This window comes from Schistocerca americana, chromosome 11, assembly GCF_021461395.2.
Source record: "Schistocerca americana isolate TAMUIC-IGC-003095 chromosome 11, iqSchAmer2.1, whole genome shotgun sequence".
NCBI classification, from domain to species: Eukaryota; Metazoa; Arthropoda; class Insecta; order Orthoptera; family Acrididae; genus Schistocerca; species Schistocerca americana.
In genome coordinates, this window is record NC_060129.1 from 111029364 (window position 1) to 111054642 (window position 25279).

Genomic DNA, 25279 nt, shown 5'->3' on the forward strand with positions numbered 1-25279 from the left:
GCGGAAGACGGCCTAACGGTGTGCGGGACCGTAGCCCAGCTTCATGGAGACGGTTGCGAATGGTCCTCGCCGATACCCCAGGAGCAACAGTGTCCCTAATTTGCTGGGAAGTGGCGGTGCGGTCCCCTACGACACTGCGTAGGATCCTACGGTCTTGGCGTGCATCCGTGCGTCGCTGCGGTCCGGTCCCAGGTCGACGGGCACGTGCACCTTCCGCCGACCACTGGCGACAACATCGATGTACTGTGGAGACCTCACGCCCCACGTGTTGAGCAATTCGGCGGTACGTCCACCCGGCCCACTATACGCCCTCGCTCAAAGTCCGTCAACTGCACATACGGTTCACGTCCACGCTGTCGCGGCATGCTACCAGTGTTAAAGAGTGCGATGGAGCTCCGTATGCCACGGCAAACTGGCTGACACTGACGGCGGCGGTGCACAAATGCTACGCAGCTAGCGCCATTCGACGGCCAGCACCGCGGTTCCTGGTGTGTCCGCTGTGCCGTGCGTGTGATCATTGCTTGTACAGCCCTCTCGCAGTGTCCGGAGCAAGTATGGTGGGTCTGACACACCGGTGTCAATGTGTTCTTTTTTCCATTTCCAGGAGTGTATGTGGAACTGCTTGTTCATTACGGGGCTGGTTGTGACAATTTTTTGTCGAACATCGTCACAGGTGATGAAACGTGGGTTTGTCAATTCGATCAGGAAACTAAATCCCTGGAATGGTCTGACACCATCTCCCCTCTGAAGAAAAAGTTCGAAGCTGCACCATCACCCAGTATAGACGTAGCGATGGTCTTACAGAGGGGTTATTCTCTTCGATGTCCTCACTCATCGTGCAACAATAGACTCTGCAGTGAACTCTTCTACCGTCAGGAAACTGAAGAAATGACTTCTGTGTGTTCATTGCCACAAATACGCAAACTATTCCTTCTCTGTGATTATGCAAGGACTCGCGCAACTCTGGACACCCAAGAAGAGCTCACAAAACTGCACTGGACTTTTCTTCTCGTCAGCCCTACACCCCTATTCTTACACATCCAGCTTACTTACACTACTGGCCATTAAAATTGCTACACCACGAAGATGACGTGCTACACCCGCGAAATTTAAACGACAGGAAGAAGATGCTGTGATATGCAAATTATTAGCTTTTCAGAGCATTCACACAGGGTTGGCACCGGTGGCGACACCTACAACGTGCTGACATGAGGAAAGTTTCCAACCGATTTCTCATACACAAACAGCAGTTGACCGGCGTTGCCTTGTGAAACGTTGCTGTGATGCCTCGTGCAAGGAGGAGAAATGCGTACCTTCACGTTTCCGACTTTGATAAAGCTCAGAGTGTAGCTTGTCGCGACTGCGGTTTATCGTATCGCGACATTGCTGCTCGCGTTCGTCGAGATCCAATGACTGTTAGCAGAATATGGAATAGGTGGGTTCAGGAGGGTAATGCGGAACGCCGTGCTGGATCCCAACGGCCTCGTATCACTAGCAGTCGAGAAGACAGGCATCTTATCCGCACGGCTGTAACGGATCGTGCAGCCACGTCTCGATCCCTGAGTCAACAGATGGAGACGTTTGCAAGACGACAACCATCTGCACGAACAGTTCGATGACGTTTGCAGCAGCATGGACTATCAGCTCGGAGACCGTGGTTGCAGTTACCCTTGACACTGCATCACAGACAGGAGCGCCCGCGATGGTGTACTCGACGACGAACCTGGGTGCACGAATGGGAAAACGTCATTTTTTCGGATGAATCCAGTTTCTGTTTACAGCATCACGATGGTCGCATCCGTGTTTGGCGACATCGCGCTGAACGCACATTGGAAGCGTGTATTCGTCATGGCCATACTGGCACATCACCCGGCGTGATGGTATGGGGTGACATCGGTTACACGTCTCGGTCACCTCTTGTTCGCATTGACGGCACTTTGAACAGTGGACGTTACATTTCAGATGTGTTATGACCCATCGCTCTACCCTTTATTCGATCCCTGCAAAACCCTACATTTCAGCAGGATAATGCACGACCGCATGTTGCAGGACCTGTACGGGCCTTTATGGATACAGAAAATGTTCGACTGCTGCCCTGGCCAGCACATTCTCCAGATCTCTCACCAATTGAAAACGTCTGGTCAATGGTGGCGGAGCAACTGGCTCGTCACAATACGCCAGTCGCTACTCTTGATGGACTGTGGTATCGTGTTGAAGCTGCATGGGCAGCTGTACCTGTACACGCCATCCGAAGTCTGTTTGACTCAATGCCCAGGCGTATCAAGGCCATTATTACGGCCAGAGGTGGTTGTTCTGGGTACCGATTTCCCAGGATCTATGCACCCAAATTGCGTGTAAATGTAATGACATGTCAGTTCTAGTATAATATATTTGTGCAATGAATATCCGTTTATCATCTGCATTTCTTCTTGGTATAGGAATGTTAATGGCCAGTAGTGTATGTTTGGCATAATGAAGGATGCATTCCACAGGAAGCAGTATAAAGATGATGGGGAGGCTGTTGATGCAGAGAGACAGTGGCTCCGACGTTGAACAGTCGAGTGGCACCGTGTGGGCAGACACGATCTTCCAGTAACGTGGTGTACGGAGATGAAAAATACCGTTTTTTAGCCAAAAGAGCACGGAATGCTTTGGTGTATTGTAATCGTGAGTAAAATCAACCTGCTATCACAAAAAAGTGTAGCATTACTTATTAAACGCCCCTAGCATAAACTAACAAAAGCACATTGATCACATGTGCTTGTGTGATGTCCCAGCACACACAGTTCGGCGAATCATTCAGTCTCGAAAAAACTCACAGTTGAATGAAGAATGTAAATACGTTGTTGTTGTTGTTGTGGTCTTCAGTCCTGAGACTGGTTTGATGCAGCTCTCCATGCTACTCTATCCTGTGCAAGCTTCTTCATCTCCCAGTACCTACTGCAACCTACATCCTTCTGAATCTGCTTGGTGTATTGATCTCTTGGTCTCCCTCTACGATTTTTACCCTCCACGCTGCCCTCCAATACTAAATTGGTGATCCCTTGATGCCTCAAAACATGTCCTATCAACCGATCCCTTCTTCTAGTCACGTTGTGCCACAAACTCCCCTTCTCCCCAATTCTATTCAATACCTCCTCATTAGTTATGTGATCTACCCATCTAATCTTCAGCATTCTTCTGTAGCATGACATTTCGAAAGCTTCTATTCTCTTCTTGTCCAAACTCTTTATCGTCCATGTTTCACTTCCATACATGGCTACACTCCATACAAATACTTTCAGAAACGACTTCCTGACACTTAAATCTATACTCGATGTTAACAAATTTCTCTTCTTCAGAAACGCTTTCCTTGCCATTGCCAGTCTACATTTTATATCCTCTCTACTTCGACAATCATCAGTTAATTTGTTCCCCAAATAGCAAAACTCCTTGACTACTTTAAGTGTCTTATTTCCTAATCTAATACTCTCAGCATCACCCGATTTTGTTCGACTACGTTGCATTATCCTCGTTTTGCTTTTGTTGATGTTCATCTTATATCCTCCTTTCAAGACACTGCCCATTCCGTTCAACCGCTCTTCCAAGTCCATTGCTGTCTCTGACAGAATTAAAATGTCATCTTCTCCATGGATTTTAATACCTACTCCGAACTTTCCTTAATCTAGCTTCTAAGATAAGTCGTAGGGTCAGTATTGTCTGACATGTTCCAACATTTCTCTGGAATTCAAACTCATCTTTCCCAAGTCGGCTTCTTCTCCATGGATTTTAGTACCTGCTCCGAACTTTTCTTTTGTTTCCTTTACTGCTTGCTCAATATACAGATTGAATAACATTGGGGAGAGGCTACAACCCTGTCTCACTCCCTTCCCAACCACTGCTTCCCTTTCATGCCCCTCGACTTTTATAACTGTCATCTGCTTTCTATACAAATTGTAAATAGCCTTTCGCTCCCTGTATTTTACCCCTGCCACCTTCAGAATTTGAAAGAGAGTATTCCAGTCAACATTGTCAAAAGCTTTCTCTAAGTCTACAAATGCTAGAAACGTAGGTTTGCCTTTCCTTAATCTAGCTTCTAAGATAAGTCGTAGGGTCATTATTGTCTGACATGTTCCAATATTTCTACGGAATTCAAACTCATCTTTCCCAAGGTCGGCTTCTACCCCTTTTTTTCCAATCGTCCGTAAAGAATTCACGTTAGTATTTTGCAGCTGTGACTTATTAAACTGATAGTTCGGTTATTTTCACATGTGTCAACACCTGCTTTCTTTGGGATTGGAATTATTATATTCTTCTTGAAGTCTGAAGGAATTTCGCCTGTATCATACGTCTTGCTCACCAGATGGTACAGTTTTGTCAGGAATGGCTCTCCCAACGCCGTCAGTAGTTCTAATGGAATGTTGTCTATTCCCGAGGCCTTGTTTCGACTCAGGTCTTTCAGTGCTCTGTCAAACTCTTCACGCAGTATCATATCTCCCATTTCATCTTCATCTACATCCTCTTCCATTTCCATAATATTGTCCTCAAGAACATCGCCCCTGTATAGACCACCTTTCTGCTTTCCCCTCTTTGCTTAGAACCGGGTTTCCCTCTGAGCTTTTGATATTCGTGCAACTGGTTCTCCTTTCTCCAAAGGTCTCTTTAATTTTCCTGTAGGCAGTATCTATCTTACCCCTTGTGAGATAAGCCTCTACCTCGTTACATACGTATACAGATATAATTTTGCCCCTCGGCCTTCCCCTCTTCAAAAGTCCTGCCACTTCCACTCCCCCACTTATGGGTGGCCTTCCCTTGTGTCAAACAACCTCTCACTGAGCTCTCCTTGTTATCTCTGTCTGGTACAGGTCCCTCATACTGGTCTAACTTACTAAGATCAGGTGAACAGATGTTTTGTTACCATTCCCCTCAACAGACACACATCATTTTTCCGGTATGCTGCATTGAACTGAAGTCTCCCACCTGCACCTAGCAGTTAAGCATGGGGATTATTGAAAGTTGTACCAACTTCTGGGCTAAGGAAGCTCACTCACATAATGTTGAGAGTGAGAACTTCGCTTGCAGTCCTATAGTACTTGTGCACAGCTGACAGCCTGGCCTGTACTCATGTCTTTTTTTTTCCTAACAGGGTGTGAGCCTGGACGTGGTGGTGGACCTGGGAGCGCCGCCCAGAAACCGGGAGACGGAGCTCTTCATGCGGCTCGTCACCGACATCAGCAACGGGGACCCCCCAGAGTTCTACTCTGACCTCAACGGCTTCAGCATGCAGCGGCGTGTCAAGGTGGGTAGCAGCCACCGACAGCACGTTTTTGTTTTCTTTCCTTTATTGTTATTTAACACCTTACATAAGGTGGGCTGGCAGCAGCACAGTACGCTGCACTTCAGCCACAGGTTTTACAAAAGAAAAACAATGGAGACACAGAATATACAGAACATAGTGGGGGACAAGAAACAGTAGACATAGTAACGAAAAACACGAAGCCGTTCACACGCGAAGAGAACCAAAGAATCTGTTAGCACTGAACACGGACACTGATGATGGAGACGACACGAGAACGATGGAGCGTGGGCGGCGAAAGACACTGCGGCACAAACACGACGGCCCACACACGAAATCGATGGCGACGATCTCCGGCGCGCGGATGTCCACCTAACGTGTTCGAGTCTGGGGACCTGCTGGGAGGGGAAGAAGGTGGAGGGGGTGGGAGAGGGGAGAGCGGAGACGCCAATGGGAGGGGAGATGGGGGAGGAATGAGGATTGGGGGGTAGGGGAAGCGCGGGGTCGGGGGAGGAAGGGTGGAGGGAGGGAAGGGGGGGGAGAGGGTGCCCAAAGGAACAAACACAGGAAGAGGGAGGGGAGGATCATAGTTGATAGGAGGGGTAGATGGAGGGGAGCTGGCGGAAGCCACCTTGGGAGAGGGTAAGGAGAGTGGAGAGATGGAGAGCAGGTGGGACGTGGAAGTACAGGTGCGGCAACAGGCAGGGGTGGGAGGGGATGGGAGAGACGAGCGGGTGAGGAGGATCGAGTTTACGGGACGTGTACAGGATCCGTATCGGTTCGAGGAAAGGGAGGTGGTGGGGGAAGGGAATAAGGTCGTACAGGATCCGTGTGGGGGAGGGGAGACGGATGCAATAGGCGAGGCAGAGGGCGTGGCGTTCGAGGATTTGAAGGGATTTATAAAAGGCAGGGGGAGCGGAGATTCAGGCCGGATGGACGTAACAAAGGATAGGGCAGATGAGGGATTTATAGGTGTGGAGGATGGTGGAGGGGACAGCACGTCTGACATACCTCTCTTTATAGTACTGGGGAAATGTGTAGGGTAGAAAGGTAAGCCATTCTAGGCAGGGCGCACCCAGTTGTTAGCGACCAGCTGTGTCACCAGGAACCCAGCGCAGGATTCACCTTGCCCTTAAGCTGTCGTCCCTCTGGAGAAGGCAACTAATGTTGATGTGGACATGGACGCGACATCCCATGTAATGAGGGACAGTACCTTCCACACACTGGACGAGCTGGCAACGCTCTCCAGTGGCAGTTGTCGGCTTTATTTGGCTCACAAATAGCTCACACATAGCGGCATTAACTTTTGTGTTGGCAGAAGAGCCAACACCGTGTTACAAGTGGAGGCCGAAATGCACACGTTTTAGCTTACTGACGTGAGGTCTGCAACATGGCAAGGAATGAGAATTCAGAAAGCGGACGTAATTAGTTTGATACTTAACTTTAATCCATCAATGATGAACGTCGCTCTTGACGGTACATGATTCACAATATTATCTGTTCAGAATACATTCTTGAAGATATTTCTTATAGCAAGTGAATATGGCGCCTTGCTAGGTCGTAGCAAATGACGTAGCTGAAGGCAATGCTAAACTGTCGTCTCTGCAAACGAGAGCGTATGTAGACAGTGAACCATCGCTAGCAAAGTCGGCTGTACAACTGGGGGGAGTGCTAGGGAGTCTCTCTAGACTAGACCTGCCGTGTGGCGGCGCTCGGTCTGCAATCACTGATAGTGGCGACACGCAGGTCCGACGTATACTAACGGACCGCGGCCGATTTAAAGGCTACCACCTAGCGAGTGTGCTGTCTGGCGTTGACACCACATTAACTCTGTCGGCAATGGTCGAAGAAGAGTGGAAAAAAGTGCGAAGAAGATTCTTGACTCGTCGACGGCTCAAACAGTGAATTTCTGGTAGAGGAACGCTTCACAGTTCTGCACAGCGATCTTAGATAATACTAGTAGAAGCTATTCGTTAAGTCAGTTGAATTCTTAATCCCATTTTCGGTTTTAAATTTAATATAGTTAAAGCATAGTGTCTAAAGTGAATTTGCCTATTCGTAATACAAACAAAACAGTTTCTGCATGAGTCACTTGCTTATTTTGCCACTACATGTTTCAATGGTTCACACCATCACCCTCAGGTGGAGAATTGTTTATTTACATTGCTGGTGTGTGTTGGTGGAGAGTACACACATCTTCTAACGGTAGCGCACCAATGGTTCAAAATGGTTCAAATGGCTCTGAGCACTATGGGACTTAACATCTGTAGTATCCAGGCCCCTAGAACTGAGAACTACTTAAACCTAACTAACCTAAGGACATCACACAGATCCAGGCCCGAGGCAGGATTCGAACCTGCGACCGTAGCGGTCGCGGAGTTCCAGACTGAAGAGCCTAGAACCGCACGGCCACACCGGCCGGCACACCAATCGTAGTGTAGGTCATTTTGCGCCTTTTGTTGATGACAAAAATTGTTTATTTATTGTAGAAAACGCACTTGTCGGGTTAAAAATATGAATTTTTGACAGAGAATTGTACCTCAAAAGCGCCTTTTCTAAATAAACGTAAAATAACCTACTCTGCCCTTGGTGTGCTACTATGAAAAGACGTCTGTACTCCACGACAACACCAGCCATGTGAATAAACATTTCTCCACCTGAAGATGATAGTGTGAACCTTCGAAACACGTAGTAGCAGAGTAAACAGGTGACTGATGCAGAAAACTGTTCTATTTGTATTTATCAGTAGTTGCAGCCCTCATAGTAATACTGTCCCTTACGAACGAAATATTCAATATGCGTTCATAATATCCATATTGTCAGTGCTATCAACACTCTGAAATAACGTACTTCATCACACACACACACACACACACACACACACACACACACACACACACACACACACAAAGTTTCAAAATAGCGTAAACTTCCAGTGTGTGATATGTCTTTACTTCCACACATACTGTGGCATTCATGTTAAGATTTCTGGTAACTGGGGAAATATTCCAGTCCACTCATTGGCCTTTGCAACAAGAATTGCAGCAGATACATTGTTTATAACAAATAACGTCGACTTTTGAGATAATACGTGTATCAAATGAATAAGAAAAACTCGAATCTTTTAGAAAACAAAAGGCAAAAATATATTTTGAAGCAGACTTATGCGAACTTCCTACTCTTTACTTTACAGCTCATGAACTCTGGATACTATCAGCTGTGCTATGGCTTCGACATAGCTACATAGTTTCCGTATACGGTATACACTATCTAAAGACTGTATCAACAGATGTTATTATTTGAAATTTAATATACAAATTGTAGCAAAAAGACGAACTTTTGATAGATCATCACTGCAGTGTAACATTGACACGGTATCGAAATTTAGCGGTATCGAAATTTAGCGCGGACTTCAATGCGAGATGCCTATAACAGTTTCCACAACGAAACTTTGTCTCGAAACCTGGCAGAAAATCCAAAGAGATTCTGGTCGTATGTGAAGTATGTTAGCGGCAAGAAACAATCAATGGCTTCTCTGCACGATAGCAATGGAGATACTATCGAAGACAGTGCTGCCAAAGCAGAGTTACTAAACACAACCTTCCGAAATGCCTTCACAAAAGAAGACGAAGTAGATATTCCAGAATTCAAATCGAGAACAGCTGCCAACATGAGTAAAGTAGAAGTAAATATCCTCGGAGTAGTGAAGCAACTGAAATCACTTAATAAAAGCAAGTCTTCTGGTCCAGACCGTATACCAATTAGGTTCCTTTCGGAGTATGCTGATGCATTAGCTCCATACTTAACAATCATATACAACCGTTCGCTCGACGAAAGATCCGTATCCAGAGATTGGAAAGTTGCACAGGTCACACCATTATTCAAGAAACGTAGTAGGAGTAATCCACTAAATTACCGGCTCATATCGTTAACGTCGATATGCAGCAGGATTTTGCAACATGTATTGTGTTCGAACATTATGAATTACGTCGAAGAAAACAGTCTATTGACACACAGTCAACATGAGTGTAGAAAACACCGTTCCTGTGAAACACAACTAGCTCTTTATTCACGTGAAGTGCTGAGTGCTATTGACAAGGGATTTCAGATCGATTCCTTATTTCTGGATTTGTGGAAGGCTTTTGACACTGTACCACACAAGCGGCTCGTAGTGGAACTGTGTGCTTATGGAATATCGTATCAGTTATGCGACTGGATTTGTGATTTCCTGTCAGAGAGGTCACAGTTCGTAGTAATTGACGGAAAGTCATCGAGTAAAACAGAAGTGATTTCTGGCGTTCCTCAAGGTAGTGTTATAGGCCTTTTGCTGTTCCTTATCAATATAAACGATTTGGGAGACAATCTGAGCAGCCGTCTTCGGTTGTTTGTAGATGATGCTGTCGTTTATCGACTAATAAAGTCATCAGAAGATCAAAACAAACTGCAAAACGATTTAGAAAAGATATCTGAATTGTGCGAAAAGTGGCAGTTGACCCTAAATAACGAATAGTGTGAGGTGATCCACATGAGTGCTAAAAGGAACTCGTTAAACTTCGGTTACACGATAAATCAGTCTAATCTAAAAGCTGTAAATTCAACTAAATACGTAGGTATTACGAACAACTTTAATTGGAAGGAACACACAGAAAACGTTGTGGGGAAGGCTAACCAAAGACTGTGTTTTATTGGCAGGACACTTAGAAAATGTAACAGACCTACTAAGGAGACTGCCTACACTACGCTTGTCCGTCCTCTTTTAGAATACTGCTGCGCGGTGTGGGATCCTTACCAGGTAGGACTGACGGAGTACATCGAAAACGTTCAGAGAAAGGCAGCACGTTTTGTGTTATCGCGAAACATGGGAGAGAGTGTCTCAGAAATGATAGAGGATTTGGGCTGGACATCATTAAAAGAAAGGCGTTTTTCGTTGCGACGGAAACTTCTCACGAAATTCCAATCACCAACTTTCTCCTCCGAACGGGAAAATATTTTGTTGACACCGACCTACGTAGGGAGGAACGATCACCAAGATAAAATAAGGGAAATCAGAGCTCGTACGGAAAGATATAGGTGTTCATCCTTTCCGCGCGCTATACGAGGTTGGAATAATAGAGAATTATGAAGGTGGTTCGATGAACCGTCTGCCAGGCACTTAAATATGATTTGCAGAGTATCCATGTAGATGTAGATGTAGATGCTTTCGTAGTACACAAGTTGTAACACGAAAAAAATCAAGTACAGGAGCCCTTTACCTACCGATCTGTAGTTTCCTGTCATTTCATTATAACAAGTAGTAGCTAAAACTATACGTTTTTTGAAAGATTCTCAATTTGCCGATGCTTTGAATCAGCTTGTATTCATTACACGTACTCTGTGAGAAAGAAAATGCACCAAATACCTTAACACCATATAGTATGGCGGCTCCTGTGACGGAAAACATGTGGCAACTCACATAAATATCTGACAGACGATATTTTCTATTTCATGGTGCACAGTGCAGTTAAAAGTGGAATTCCAGACTGTGACGTCACCAGCTCCAGGTCATCTGCGTTTCCACGTGCCGTGAGAAGACGGCTTTGGGACGGTATAACGCTATCAAGTTTCTTTGACAAAGTTGGTTTATGAAATATACAGGGTGATTCAAAAAGAATACCACAACTTTAGGAATTTAAAACTCTGCAACTACACAAGGCAGAGCTAAGCACTATCTGTCGGCGAATTAAGGGAGCTATAAAGTTTCATTTAGTTGTACATTTGTTCGCTTGAGGCGCTGTTGACTAGGCGTCAGCGTCAGTTGATGCTAAGATGGCGACCGCTCAACAAAAAGCTTTTTGTGTTATTGAGTACGGCAGAAGGGACCGACGACAGTTGTTCAGCGTGCATTTCGAACGAAGTATGGTGTTAAACCTCCTGATAGGTGGCAGTTACCTGTCCGTAACTACCTGAACGTCAACTACCCGAGGCGATGGATCGGCCGCCAGGCAGCCCGTGACAGAGCACTTCATCACTGGCCTCCAAGAAGCCCTGATCTTACCCCCCTGCGATTTTTTCTTATGGGGGTATGTTAAGGATATGGTGTTTCGGCCACCTCTCCCAGCCACCATTGATGATTTGAAACGAGAAATAACAGCAGCTATCCAAACTGTTACGCCTGATATGCTACAGAGAGTGTGGAACGAGTTGGAGTATCGGGTTGATATTGCTCGAGTGTCTGGAGGGGGCCATATTGAACATCTCTGAACTTGTTTTTGAGTGAAAAAAAAACCTTTTTAAATACTCTTTGTAATGATGTATAACAGAAGGTTATATTATGTTTCTTTCATTAAATACACATTTTTAAAGTTGTGGTATTCTTTTTGAATCACCCTGTATTTGACGTAGTTCAACTTTTGCCAAATGTTGGTTTCGTCAAACTTATTTGACCAAACTGAGTGGCTCGCCTTAGATTTGATCAAAGAAACCGATTGCCTTCTGTTTACTGCGAGGATAATTCTAACCCCATTGGTTTAATCTGAGTCCAAGACAATGAGTCACGAAGCTCCTACTGTTTCTACGCAACTTTGCTACTGTTGCACCATCAATTTCCAAGAATGATTCCCTATCGAAGTCGCGTGGTCCAAACGATACATATCGAACGTACGATCGTAAATCGATCATGCGACTCTGGCAGGCGTTATGAGTATGTTTACGATGGTCGCTACAACAACGACAAAAGAAGAGCGTTACAAAAATACTTGTAATTGCAAAGGAAACGACTTACCTTACTCGTTGTCGGTATTGTCGTCATGTGAAAGTCCATTACGGTGGTGTGGATGGATAATTTGGAAGAGACGAACCATGTATTCTTCCTGATACTCGTTCGTTTCTCGCACTGTCCGCAATGAAATTGTAACAGTATTTCAGCGTCGAAACTGTTCTTACGAAGTTTTACGTATTTCGCACCACCAGAGTCTACACGGGTCTAGTGCAGCAGGGGATACAACCCGTCGGCTTTGAACAATGACGTCATTCCTTAGTCATAGATCGTAATGTCTTCACTTCGAGGCATAGATAATAAAGCAGTTCTGTGTTCTAATAAGCTTTTGCTGTTATGTTTCAGTTTCGTTCTTTTACTGATTGCTTAATAAAGTAGGATCAGTTTATTCTATCTCGTGAGATTTTTTTTTTAAAAAGCCAGAAAAACACTATTGCTTCTACGAAGAATCGCTTCTCGGCTTTTGACAAGATATTGCTTAATAAAGTAGGATCAGTTTATTCTATCTCGTGAGATTTTTTTTTAAAAAAAGCCAAAAAAAACACTATTGCTTAATAAAGTAGGATCAGTTTATTCTATCTCGTGAGATTTTTTTTTAAAGCCAAAAAACACTTATTAGCTACTGAAGGGAGCTACAACACTAAGAAGAATCGCTTCTCGGTTTTTGACAAGATATTGCTTAATAAACTAGGATCAGTTTATTCTATCTCGTGAGATTTTTTTTTAAAAAGCCAAAAAACACTTATTAGGTACTGAAGGGAGCTGCTTAATAAAGTAGGATCAGTTTATTCTATATCGTGAGATTTTTTTTTTAAGTCGAAAAACACTTATTACGTACTGAAGGTAGCTAGAACATTAAGAACAATCGCTTCTCGGCTTTTGACAAGATATTGCTTAATAAAGTAGGATCAGTTTATTCTATCTCGTGAGATTTTTTTTTAAAAAAGTCAAAAAACACTTATGCTTTTGACAAGATCAATGTTTATCTCTCTCGCATTCCTTTGTTTCTCAACATTCTCCTCAGCTCTTTCATTTCTTTAATACATGCTCTCTGGCGACTTGTGACGTCATTGTTCAAAGCCGACGGCTTGTATCCCCTGCTGCACTAGTCCCGTCTACACAGTCCCTTCTTTCCTCGTCTGGTAGTACTCCATATTTGCTACTAGAAGTCGAACAATTTTCTACACTCCATAAACATGGAATTAGATTCTCCCATGTGAGAGAATCCGCCGAAGAAGCGTTAAGAACATTAGACATCCCACTCACTAACGACATAAATCGTCTGGGTTTCCCTAGCAACTCGCAAATAATTCGCTGAGGTATGTAATTTAGATCAAGCAAGGGAACGACAGAAAACAGATAAAAATGACGATCACAACGCCCGCCACCGGGGTCGCATGATCGATTTACGATCGCACGTTCGATATGTATCGTTTGGAGCCCGCAACTTCGATAGGCAATCATTCTTGGAAATTACCGATAAATCAAACGCCCTTCGTTTATTCAGAGTCCAAGACAATGAGTCACGAAGCTCCTACCGTTTCAACGCAACTTCAGCTGCTGTTGGACCAACAAGCGGCTGGCCAATGTAAACACACTGCCAAACGAAAGCGTAATGTTTGTACGACGTTTGTTCAAAACATTCCTGAACATTTGTAATTTAGCGCCAATTGTGTGTTGGAGCGAAATGCAGCTGGCATTGCTGCACATAGCTGTGTTTATTTTGTAACTGCCGCAACTTTCATTGTTGTACGAGGGTCGTCCAGAAAGTAAGTTCCGATTCTGTTTCTATCCGCGGCAGGCTACGACCGCAGTTCCGGGCATGCGCGGCAGTTACTCTTGACTCGAGGAGAAGACATGTACGCCATGTTCAGATCGCTGCTGCCGACGTGTGCTTTGTACTGCTTCTTTATAATGTCAGCCGTAATTGAAAATGCTGCCGTGTGTGAAATCAGATCTGAGATTCGTTTCCTAAATGCAAAGAAAGTTAAACCGAAGGAAATTCATTGGCAAATCTGGGAGGATTATGGACAAAATGCTGAGTGATTCAATGGTTAGAATATGTGTCAGACTGTTCAATGAAGGGCGTGATAAAGTGCACGATGAAGAACGAAGAGGACACCCGTCTGTGGTTACTGATGACCTGGTTCACACAATTGAAGAGAAGATTAAGCGCAACCGTAAGTTTACACTTAGTGCCCTTGCTATGGAAAACGGTTCAAATGGCTCTGAGCGCTATGGGACTTAACATCAGTGGTTGGTTGGTTGGTTTGGGGAAGGAGACCAGACAGCGAGGTCATCGGTCTCATCGGATTAGGGAAGGACGGGGAAGGAAGTCGGCCGTGCCCTTTGAAAGGAACCATCCCGGCATTTGCATGGAGCGATTTAGGGAAATCACGGAAAACCTAAATCAGGATGGCCGGACGCGGGATTGAACCGTCGTCCTCCCGAATGCGAGTCCAGTGTCTAACCACTGCGCCACCTCGCTCGGTAACATCAGTGGTCATCAGTCCCCTAGAACTTAGAACTACTCAAACCTAACTAACCTAAGGACAGCACACACATTCATGCCCGAGGCAGGATTCGAACCTGCGACCGTAGCGGTCACGCGGTTCCAGACTGAAGCGCCTAGAAGCGCACGGCCACCCCGGCCGGCCCTTTGCTATGGAAGTTCCGCAAATCACTCACTTATTCATGAAATTGTTACCGAAAAACTGAAATTTCGAAGACTTTGTTCACGTTGGGTACCCAAAATTCTTACTGAACAACACGAAAAACAACAGATGGGCAGTGCACTTCAGTTTTTGACGCTACAATGAAAAAGGCGATGGTTTTCTTTTTCCGATAGTCACGGATGATGAAACTTGGGTATCGTACGACAACCCTGAAACAAAACGGCAATAAATGGAATGGAGGCTCAAAAAAAAAGGTTCAAATGGCTCTGAGCACTACGGGATTTAACTTCTGAGGTCATCAGTCCCCTAGAACTTACTTAAACCTAACTAACCTAAGGACATCACACACATCCATGCCCAAGGTAAGATTCGAACCTGGACTGTAGCTGTCGCGCTGTTGCAGACTGTAGCGCCTAGAACCGCTCGGCCACCCTGAGCGGCATTGAAGCACACTTCGTCGCCAACGAAGGTTAAGCCTAAACGAATCTTGACACCTCGAAAAGTCATGTGCACCGTTTTTTGGGACAGAAAAGACATTTTCCTGACTGATTTCTTACCACGAGGGCAAACAATCAAGAATGACTGTGAGCACTATGGGACTTAACTTCTGAGGTCATCAGTCCCGTATAACTTAGAACTACGTAAACCTAACTAACCTAAGGAGCTCACACACATCCATGCCCGAGGCAGGATTCGAACCTGCTACCGTAGCAATCACGCGGTTCCGGACTGAAGCGCCTAGAACGGCTCGTCCACCCAGGCCGGCGCCAAATAATCAATTCATTTGGTTACTGCGAGACCATTACGAAATTTCGCCACGCGGCGGCATTTTCAATTACGGCCGACATTATAAACAAGCAGTACAAAGCACAAGTCGGCAGCAGCGATCTGAAAATGGCGTACATGTCTTCTCCTCGAGTCAGAGTAACTGCGATCGTAGAGCTGCCGCGGATAGAAATAGAAACGGGAATTACTTTGTGGACGACTCTCGTATGTCTGTTAGTTATTGTTCAGTGCTGTATGGACCAGAACGTTGCGTCACACAGTTTGCGAATTTCGAGATCGCAAAATTAGAGGAGCAACATGTCTGCATCAAATTTTGCGGGAAAGTGAAGAGAATGTTTAAGGAGACACACTAAATGATGCAGGAAGCCTACGGTGATGATTGATGGAGCCGTACTCCATCAGCAACGTGAACGAAATTGTGCGTGCCAGTCGAAGGCTGTCGGTATGAGAGATTGCAGAAGAATGTACCATTTCAGTTGGATAATCTCGTGAACTCCTGACACAGCGTCGTGAAATGCATCGTGTTGCCGACAAGTTCGTCCCATTGCTCACGAGTTGGCACCAAAAAGACCTTCTTCGCTTCGCAATCTGCGAGGAGCTTTTGGATCGCGCAAATGAGAACGAGATGTTCCTTAAGAGAATCATAACTCGTGATGAGACGTGGGTCTACGCTTGTGATGTTGAGACCAAGGTTCAACCTTCATTGTGCTTCGGGAAAGGTTCTCCAAGACCAACAAAAGCTCGTCAGGAAAGGTCAAATATCAAAGCCATGCTGTTAGGATTTATTTATTTATTTTTTTTTTTTTTTTTGACGTTGAAGGATTAGTTCGTCATGAATCCGTGTCACAGGGACAAACTGTTAATCGATGGAATTATCGGGATGTATTGCGACGCCTCCAAGAAAATGTGTGAAGGAAACGGCCTGAAATGTGGTGAGGCGATTCACGGATCTTGCATCACGATAAAACAAAGAAATTTGATGGTGTAATAGGGCACTTTGTCAAACGCCGTCAAATATTTGACCAAATCTAGGGCCTCACTGTGGATTTTGTGGTGTCACCGCCAGACACCACACTTGCTAGGTGGTAGCTTAAATCGGCCGCGGTCCATTAGTACATGTCGGACCCGCGTGTCGCCACTGTGTGATCGCAGACCGAGCGCCACCACAAGGCAGGTCTCGAGATACGGGATAGCACTCGCCCCAGTTGTACGGACGACGTAGCTAGCGACTATACTGACGAAGCCTTTCTCTCAATTGCCGAGAGACAGTTAGAATAGCCTTCAGCTAAGTCCATGGCTACGACCTAGCAAGGCGCCATTAGCCTTACCTAGTTTGATAGTTATCGTATGAAATGTCTCATCAAGAACGATGTATACAACAAGGATTAAAAGTTAAGTAATAGCAGCTACGTACTTTTCTTTATATCATTCAATAAGTATCCTGTTTCAGACCTCTATCTAGCCTACTTGAGATTACGTGTGCCTTTCGGCTACTTCAGTGTGGCGTAGCTGTCTTATTACGCCACAACAGATTTGATCAAAGAAGTCGCTTTTCTTCTGTTCACTGCAATGTGACTTGTTACCACGTGGAGCGCTAGCATCGCTGCAGCGTTCTGTCATCTCTAGTGTTTTTATAAACATTGCCGGTAAATACAATTGGTGTGTGCCGACAACTACAGAATTAATAGAGATGTCTGAAGCTGATGAGGCGCTTTACAACGTGAGGCACCCTGAATACAGAAATAGATTAAGAGAATTGGAGACCTGGCCTACCCTAACCTAACATAACATAACCCTCTCCTGTAGCAAGGAATCGGAGTGTTACAGTGAGCCTGTCTTCTGAAGATGTCGCAGTTGTTAAGTGAATATTGTGCTTTGTGATATGAGGATACACTTCACAGAGCACATACAGAAATGTATGCTCATCCACTCTTAAGTAACTGATGTACGACTTGACGTCTTCGACTATAAGTTGACGTAACAAGTTTTGTTGAATGCTTTTATCGTGTCGTCGTAAAACCCACGGCTTCACCCAGATACGTTTCCTTTTTTTCCCCCGCTTCTGTCCCGCATGTGCTCACAGTGCAACTGTGGTACATGCAGCTGCTGCACTTAATAACAAGTTGTTGTTGTCAGCCATCTTGAACTTTGACGAAAAATATGATGACAGTGTAATACTCCTTTTTAGCGCCACCTCAAAGATGTTTGTCAAATATATTTGACGAATATTTGATCACATCTTTGATCAAATCTTTGACAAAGAAATTTGATAGTGTAATACAGGGCATACACTGTCCAGACCTGGACCCTGCAGACCATTTTTTATTTCCAAAGTTGAAAACAATGTTGAAAGGACGGAGATTTGCAACGATAGACGAGATAATAGAAACCTCGCAGACGGCGCTTCGCACGATCCAGCAAGAGGTGAACCGAGACTGCTTCCGGAAGTGGAAACAGCATTGGGACGCTTGTATCAATTTCGAAGGAAACCGTGCACAATAAGTAAAAGGTAAGCGCATAAAAATTTTGTGGGCAAAGTAGCGGAATTTTGTGAACAGACCTCTTGTTCACAACATACCTCATATTTCATAAATGCTTTGAGAAATGGAAACGCGATTTTGGTAAATGATAGCACGCAAAGAGAAGAGTATTTTGGCATGTGATTATTATGTGAAAACTCATTATCTAACACGTTAATCTGCTAAGTACAGACTTTTTCGATGAAAGAATGTAATTTTTAAGAGCCACCAATAGGCTGCTTACACTACGCACGTCCGCCCTGTTCTGGAGTACTGCTGTGTGGTGTGGGATTCGCATCAGGTGGGACTGACGGATGATATCGAAAAAGTACAAAGAAGGGCAGCTCGTTTTGTACTATCGCGAAATAGGAGAGGTAGTGCCACAGACATGATTCGTGGATTGGAGTGGCAATCATTAAAACAAAGGCGTTTTTCGTTGCGACGGGATCTTCTCATGAAATTTCGATCGCCAGTTTTCTCCTCCGATTGCGAAAACATTCTGTTGGCACCCACCCACATAGGGAGAAATTATCATCACGATAAAATAAGAGAAATCAGGGCTCGCACAGAAAAATTTTAAGTGCTCGTTTTTCCCGCGTACTCTTACAGAGTGCTTGAAGGTGGTTCATTGAACACTCTGCCAGGCACTTCATTGTGAATAGCAGAGTAATCACGTAGATGTAGAATATCTTGTGAAACGAGAAATGCTGTAGGTTTTGGAACGATGTAAGTGAAGACAGTACACGTTTATTTTTGTACCAAGGATGTGCTTTTTCATTAGCAATTGAACACAGTTTTCGTCAGTTCGTCACTTACTTAACAACAGTTTCAGGATTCTCTTGTAATTGTGTCTGTGCAACATGTTAGTGAGATGAATCACTGTAAACTCCGCTGTTTTTTCGCAAAAGAAGCTAATTTTAACATGGCAGCAAGAGAAATGTAGGTTTTACTCAAAATTCACTACTGATAACGCTTCTCTGAAAGCGAATGAATGTCGTGTGACTATGGCCACCCGTCGGTTAGACCGTTCATCGGGTGCAACTCTTTCGATTTGATGCCACTTCGGCGACTTGCGCCTCGATGGGGATGAAATGATGATGATTAGGACAACACAACACCCAGTCCCCGAGCGGAGAAAATCTCCGACCCAGCCGGGAATCGAACCCGCGGCCTCAGGATTGACATTCTGTCGCACTGACCACTCAGCTACCGGGCACGGACCTGTGAAAGTTACAGATGGTTTAAAGCCAGGCAGAAGTAAATCGCCACATTTTCAGTGAATTTCTTTTCAGATACTAACCAGGGCAGAGGTGACTGTGGATCTTTTTGAATGGTCTCCAAACAAGTATGACGTGAAGAGGTCCCACTTAATATTTACAAAAAAATGTGAGTGTAGGCTTCAGTTCAGAACGGCACTTCCCCTCCAGAGCTCGGCATTTCCCCTACAGCGCCTGCCCCTAACCCCCACCCCTACCCACAGCTCTCCCCTCCCATACCCTGCCATCCGCGCATCTTCCGGCCACAGTATTCTACATGCACTTTACAGAAAGCTTTTGTCTGCTGTCTTTTCTGCTTCTGCACTTGTCGACACGAGTTGTGTGAGCGACAGTGTGGAAAGAGTGTAATGTTGCAGATAGGAGAGTATAAATATGATAGGTGCTTCTGGGAAGCTAGAGAACCAAATACTAAAGGAAAAGATGTATGATTGGTAGAAAAGTACCATGGAAGTCACTCAAAGGTCCAACAGGGATTGTGAGAAAGATAAATTTCTTAAACGGTTACAACAAGCAAGAAGGGAGTGAATAAGCAAAAGCTCTGTTATTCTTTTTACACTACTGGCCATTAAAATTGCCACACCACGAAGATGACGTGCTACAGACGCGAAATTTAACCGACAGAAAGAAGATGCTGTGATATGCAAATTATTAGCTTTTCAGAGCATTCACACAAGGTCGGCGCCGGTGGCGACACCTACAACGTGCTGACATGAGGAAAGTTTCCACCCGATTTCTCATACACAAACACCAGTTGACTGGCGTCGCCTGGTGAAACGTTGTTGTGATGCCTCGTGTAAGGAGGAGAAATGCCTACCATCACGTTTCCGACTTTGATGAAGGTCGGATTGTAGCCAATCGCGGTTGCGGTTTATCGTATCGCGACATTGCTGCTCGCGTTGGTCGAGATCCAATGACTGTTTGCAGAATATAGAATCGGTGGGTTCAGGAGGGTAATACGGAACGCCGTGCTGGATCCCAACGGCCTCGTATCACTAGCAGTCGAGATGACAGGCATCTTATCCACACGGCTGTAACAGATCGTGCAGCCACGCCTCGATCCCTGTGTCAACAGGTGCGGAAGTTTGCAAGACAACGACCATCTGCACGAACAGTTCGACAACGTTTGCAGCAGCATGGATTATCAGTTATCCAACTAAAACATTCATATTTCTTTACGTATTACACGAATATGTAATAAAAACTGGGGGTGCCTGTCTTAAAAAACGCAGTTGATATCCGTTTGACCTATGGCAGCGCTATCTAGTGGGCCAATCGTAGCGCCATCTGGTTTTCCCCTTCAAGCTAGACGAGTTTCGTTCATTGTAGTTTTTTCATTTGATGCTTATTTCGTGATATATTTTGCCCGCTCACGATAAATGGACCACAATATATATATATATATATATATATATATATATATATATATATATATATATATATATATATATTCCTGGAAATGGAAAAAAGAACACATTGACACCGGTGTGTCAGACCCACCATACTTGCTCCGGACACTGCGAGAGGGCTGTACAAGCAATGATCACACGCACGGCACAGCGGACACACCAGGAACCGCGGTGTTGGCCGTCGAATGGCGCTAGCTGCGCAGCATTTGTGCACCGCCGCCGTCAGTGTCAGCCAGTTTGCCGTGGCATACGGAGCTCCATCGCAGTCTTTAACACTGGTAGCATGCCGCGACAGCGTGGACGTGAACCGTATGTGCAGTCGACGGACTTTGAGCGAGGGCGTATAGTGGGCATGCGGGAGGCCGGGTGGACGTACCGCCGAATTGCTCAACACGTGGGGCATGAGGTCTCCACAGTACATCGATGTTGTCGCCAGTGGTCGGCGGAAGGTGCACGTGCCCGTCGACCTGGGACCGGACCGCAGCGACGCACGGATGCACGCCAAGACCGTAGGATCCTACGCAGTGCCGTAGGGGACCGCACCGCCACTTCCCAGCAAATTAGGGACACTGTTGCTCCTGGGGTATCGGCGAGAACCATTCGCAACCGTCTCCATGAAGCTGGGCTACGGTCCCGCACACCGTTAGGCCGTCTTCCGCTCACGCCCCAACATCGTGCAGCCCGCCTCCAGTGGTGTCGCGACAGGCGTGAATGGAGGGACGAATGGAGACGTGTCGTCTTCAGCGATGAGAGTCGCTTCTGCCTTGGTGCCAATGATGGTCGTATGCGTGTTTGGCGCCGTGCAGGTGAGCGCCACAATTAGGACTGCATACGACCGAGGCACACAGGGCCAACACCCGGCATCATGGTGTGGGGAGCGATCTCCTACACTGGTCGTACACCACTGGTGATCGTCGAGGGGACACTGAATAGTGCACGGTACATCCAAACCGTCATCGAACCCATCGTTCTACCATTTCTAGACCGGCAAGGGAACTTGCTGTTCCAACAGGACAATGCACTTCCGCATGTATCCCGTGCCACCCAACGTGCTCTAGAAGGTGTAAGTCAACTACCCTGGCCAGCAAGATCTCCGGATCTGTCCCCCATTGAGCATGTTTGGGACTGGATGAAGCGTCGTCTCACGCGGTCTGCACGTCCAGCACGAACGCTGGTCCAACTGAGGCGCCAGGTGGAAATGGCATGGCAAGCCGTTCCACAGGACTACATCCAGCATCTCTACGATCGTCTCCATGGGAGAATAGCAGCCTGCATTGCTGCGAAAGGTGGATATACACTGTACTAGTGCCGACATTGTGCATGCTCTGTTGCCTGTGTCTATGTGCCTGTGGTTCTGTCAGTGTGATCATGTGATGTATCTGACCCCAGGAATGTGTCAATAAAGTTTCCCCTTCCTGGGACAATGAATTCACGGTGTTCTTATTTCAATTTCCAGGAGTATATATATATATATATATATATATATATATATATATATAGAGAGAGAGAGAGAGAGAGAGAGAGAGAGAGATAGTCAGGTATTGTATTCCCAGGTGTTTGTACTCCACTTCTGTGGCCGTTTTCTCCTCCTGTTCACCATGAAACATCTCCACTTCTGTGGCCGTTTTCTCCTCCTGTTCACCATGAAACATCTTGCATTGCGATGGACTAGGTATTTACTGATTGATGAATGGGGACGTACTCTTCATGAACAGTATGAAACAAACAAGTTAGTGACCTAATGTTACTCTCGTGTCGATTACAGTTTAGCCTGAAAATCACAGGAATAAAGCAACATTTACCACCGCTGATAAATTTAAAAAAAATGTGTGGATCATTTCGAAGCATTTTTTGTACCCTGCTAACTTCGTCACAGTACTGCTTCGTACCATCTTGCAACTATCCTGGCATAAATTAGCCGCATTTGTTCTCGTGTTCAGCTCTTCTGGGAGACCGTAGCTTATCATGACGTATTCCCAAAATAACTATAGAGATCTTTGGTGGGCTGTATGCCATCTTGGAGTACCAGATCCCTCAATTCCTGAGTAGTTGCTAGCATGATACCAATTGACAGCCAACTGGAAGGTCATCGTTATCTGTTGTTTTTTTCCCTTTTTTGAGACACTTATACTAGTTGTTGGCTCATGTCTCAACCAAAGTACTGGTTCAAAGAACTCGTTTCAACATTTGCAGCGTCTCTGCAGCAGTTTTTCTAGGTTTGGGATGAAACTTCCTATGGATACACTGCTCTTTCATGCGAGCTGGTGCAAAACTGGAGACTGATTGAAACATGAGACGCTAAATATGCTCACCATTACCAATTGAACCACTCATTTCACAGCTAATTATGGCACTGATGCAAGAGAGGTTAATTTATTTTTGAAAACTTTTGAATACAACCTCATATTTTTGGTTCTAGAGTGGAACATTGTGGGACACGGTGTCTTTGAAGCACCACAAAAAGGAGTCATGAGGTCATAAGTGGTAGTAGTGTTGGTCCAAGGGTCGAAGCTCGTAGAACAGTGTGAAGAGAAATCCCTGAGGACAGCTGAGAATTAGTGCAGGTCCAAGAACTAAACCTTGTGGGACATTGTGTGTTTGTAATACCACAAGAAGCAGGATTGAGCCCAGAAGTAGGGAATGGTTTCGAGCCTAGAGCCAAATGTTGTAGGACAGTATGTTTGGTGACCAGTGAGGAGGGAGCTGGGGATTAGTTTCGGTAACAAGACAGAACCTCATGTGTAAGATGTCAGTTTGTTCAAGAGCCAGATATAATTTCAGCGCGACTGTGACAGGTGTGTCCTCTGTGGTGGGCAGGTGGAGTGCGTGGGCATCATGAGCAACTACTTTCCGGTTCACCAGAACTAATTGAACCACTTATTTACAGACAATTATGGCACTGATGCAAAAGAGGTTAATTCATATTCGGAAAACTTTTGAATACAACTTCATATTTTTGATTCTAGAATGGAACATTGTGGGACATGGTGTTTTGAAGGACCACAACAAGGAGTTATGAGGTCATAAGCAGTAGTAGATTTGGTCCAACGATTAACCCTTGTAGGACAGTGTGTTCATAGCCGAGAATGGGAAATTCCTGAGGACAGCTGAGAATTAGTGCTGGTCCAAAAATGAAACCTTGTGGGACATTGTGTGTTTGTAGTACCACAAGAAGCAGGATTGAGCGTAGGGCATAACATTGTAGGACGGTGTGTTTGGTGTCCTGTGAGGACAGAACTGAGGATTAGTTTCGGTCACAAGATAGGACATCGTGTGTAAGACCCCAGCTTGTTCCAGAACTAGACATACTTTTAGCTCGACTGACAGGTGCGTCCTCTCTGGTGGCCAGGTGGAGCGCGTGGGCATCGAGGGCAACTACTTCCCGGTTCACCAGTAATAATCGAACCACTCATTTCATAGCCATTTATGACACTGACGCAAAAGAGATTAATTCATATTCTGAAAACTTTTGAATACAGCCTCATATTTTTGTTTCTAGAAAGGAACATTGTGGGACATGGTGTCTTTGAAGCACCATAAAAAGTAGTCATGAGGTCAGAAGCGGTAATAGTTTTGGTCCAAGGGTTGAACCTTTTAGGACAGTGTGTTCGTAGCCGAGCAAGAGAAATCCCCGAGGACAGCTGTGAATTAGTGCTGGTCCAAAAACGAAACCTTGTGGAACGTTGTGTTTGTAATACCACAAGCAGCAGGATTGTGCCCAGAAGTGGGAAATGGTTTCTAGCCTAGGGCCAAACATTGTAGGACAGTGTGTTTGGTGACCTGTGGGTACGGAGCTGGGGATTAGTTTCGGCCACTAGATAGAAGCTGTTGTGTAAGACGCCAACTTGTTCCAGAGCCAGGCGTACTTTTAGCTCGACTGTGACAGGTGCGTCCTCTCTGGTGGCCAGGTGGAGCGCGTGGTCATCAAGGGCAACTACTTCCCGGTTCACCAGTAATAATCGAACCACTCATTGCACAGCCATTTATGACACTGATGCAAAAGAGATTAATTCATATTCTGAAAACTTTTGAATACAGCCTCATATTTTTGGTTCTAGAAAGGAACATTGTGGGACATGGTGTCTTTGAAGCACCATAAAAAGTAGTCATGAGGTCAGAAGCGGTAATAGTTTTGGTCCAAGGGTTGAACCTATTAGGACAGTGTGTTCGTAGCCGAGCAAGAGAAATCCCCGAGGACAGCTGTGAATTAGTGCTGGTCCAAAAACGAAACCTTGTGGAACGTTGTGTTTGTAATACCACAAGCAGCAGGATTGAGCCCAGAAGTGGGAAATGGTTTCGAGCCTAGGGCCGAACATTGTAGGACAGTGTGTTTGGTGACCTGTGGGTACGGAGCTGGGGATTAGTTTCGGCCACTAGATAGAAGCTGTTGTGTAAGACGCCAACTTGTTCCAGAGCCAGGCGTACTCTTAGCTCGACTGTGACCGGTGTGTTTGGTGACCTGTGGGTACGGAGCTGGGGATTAGTTTCGGCCACTAGATAGAAGCTGTTGTGTAAGATGCCAACTTGTTCCAGAGCCAGGCGTACTCTTAGCTCGACTGTGACCGGTGTGTCCTGTGTGGTGCCAGG

At 45.4% G+C, this 25279-nt stretch overlaps 1 protein-coding gene across 1 annotated transcript in view; it reads left to right on the forward strand.

Annotated features, from left to right (window-relative positions):
- The window catches only part of LOC124554176 (alpha-mannosidase 2), a 792511-nt gene that overhangs the window by 693059 nt on the left and 74173 nt on the right, over positions 1-25279 (forward strand). Inside the window, exon 14 of the mRNA XM_047128249.1 lies at positions 5126-5278. Within this exon, the coding sequence (XP_046984205.1) occupies positions 5126-5278 (153 nt within the window). The remainder of the gene's footprint in view (positions 1-5125; positions 5279-25279) is intronic.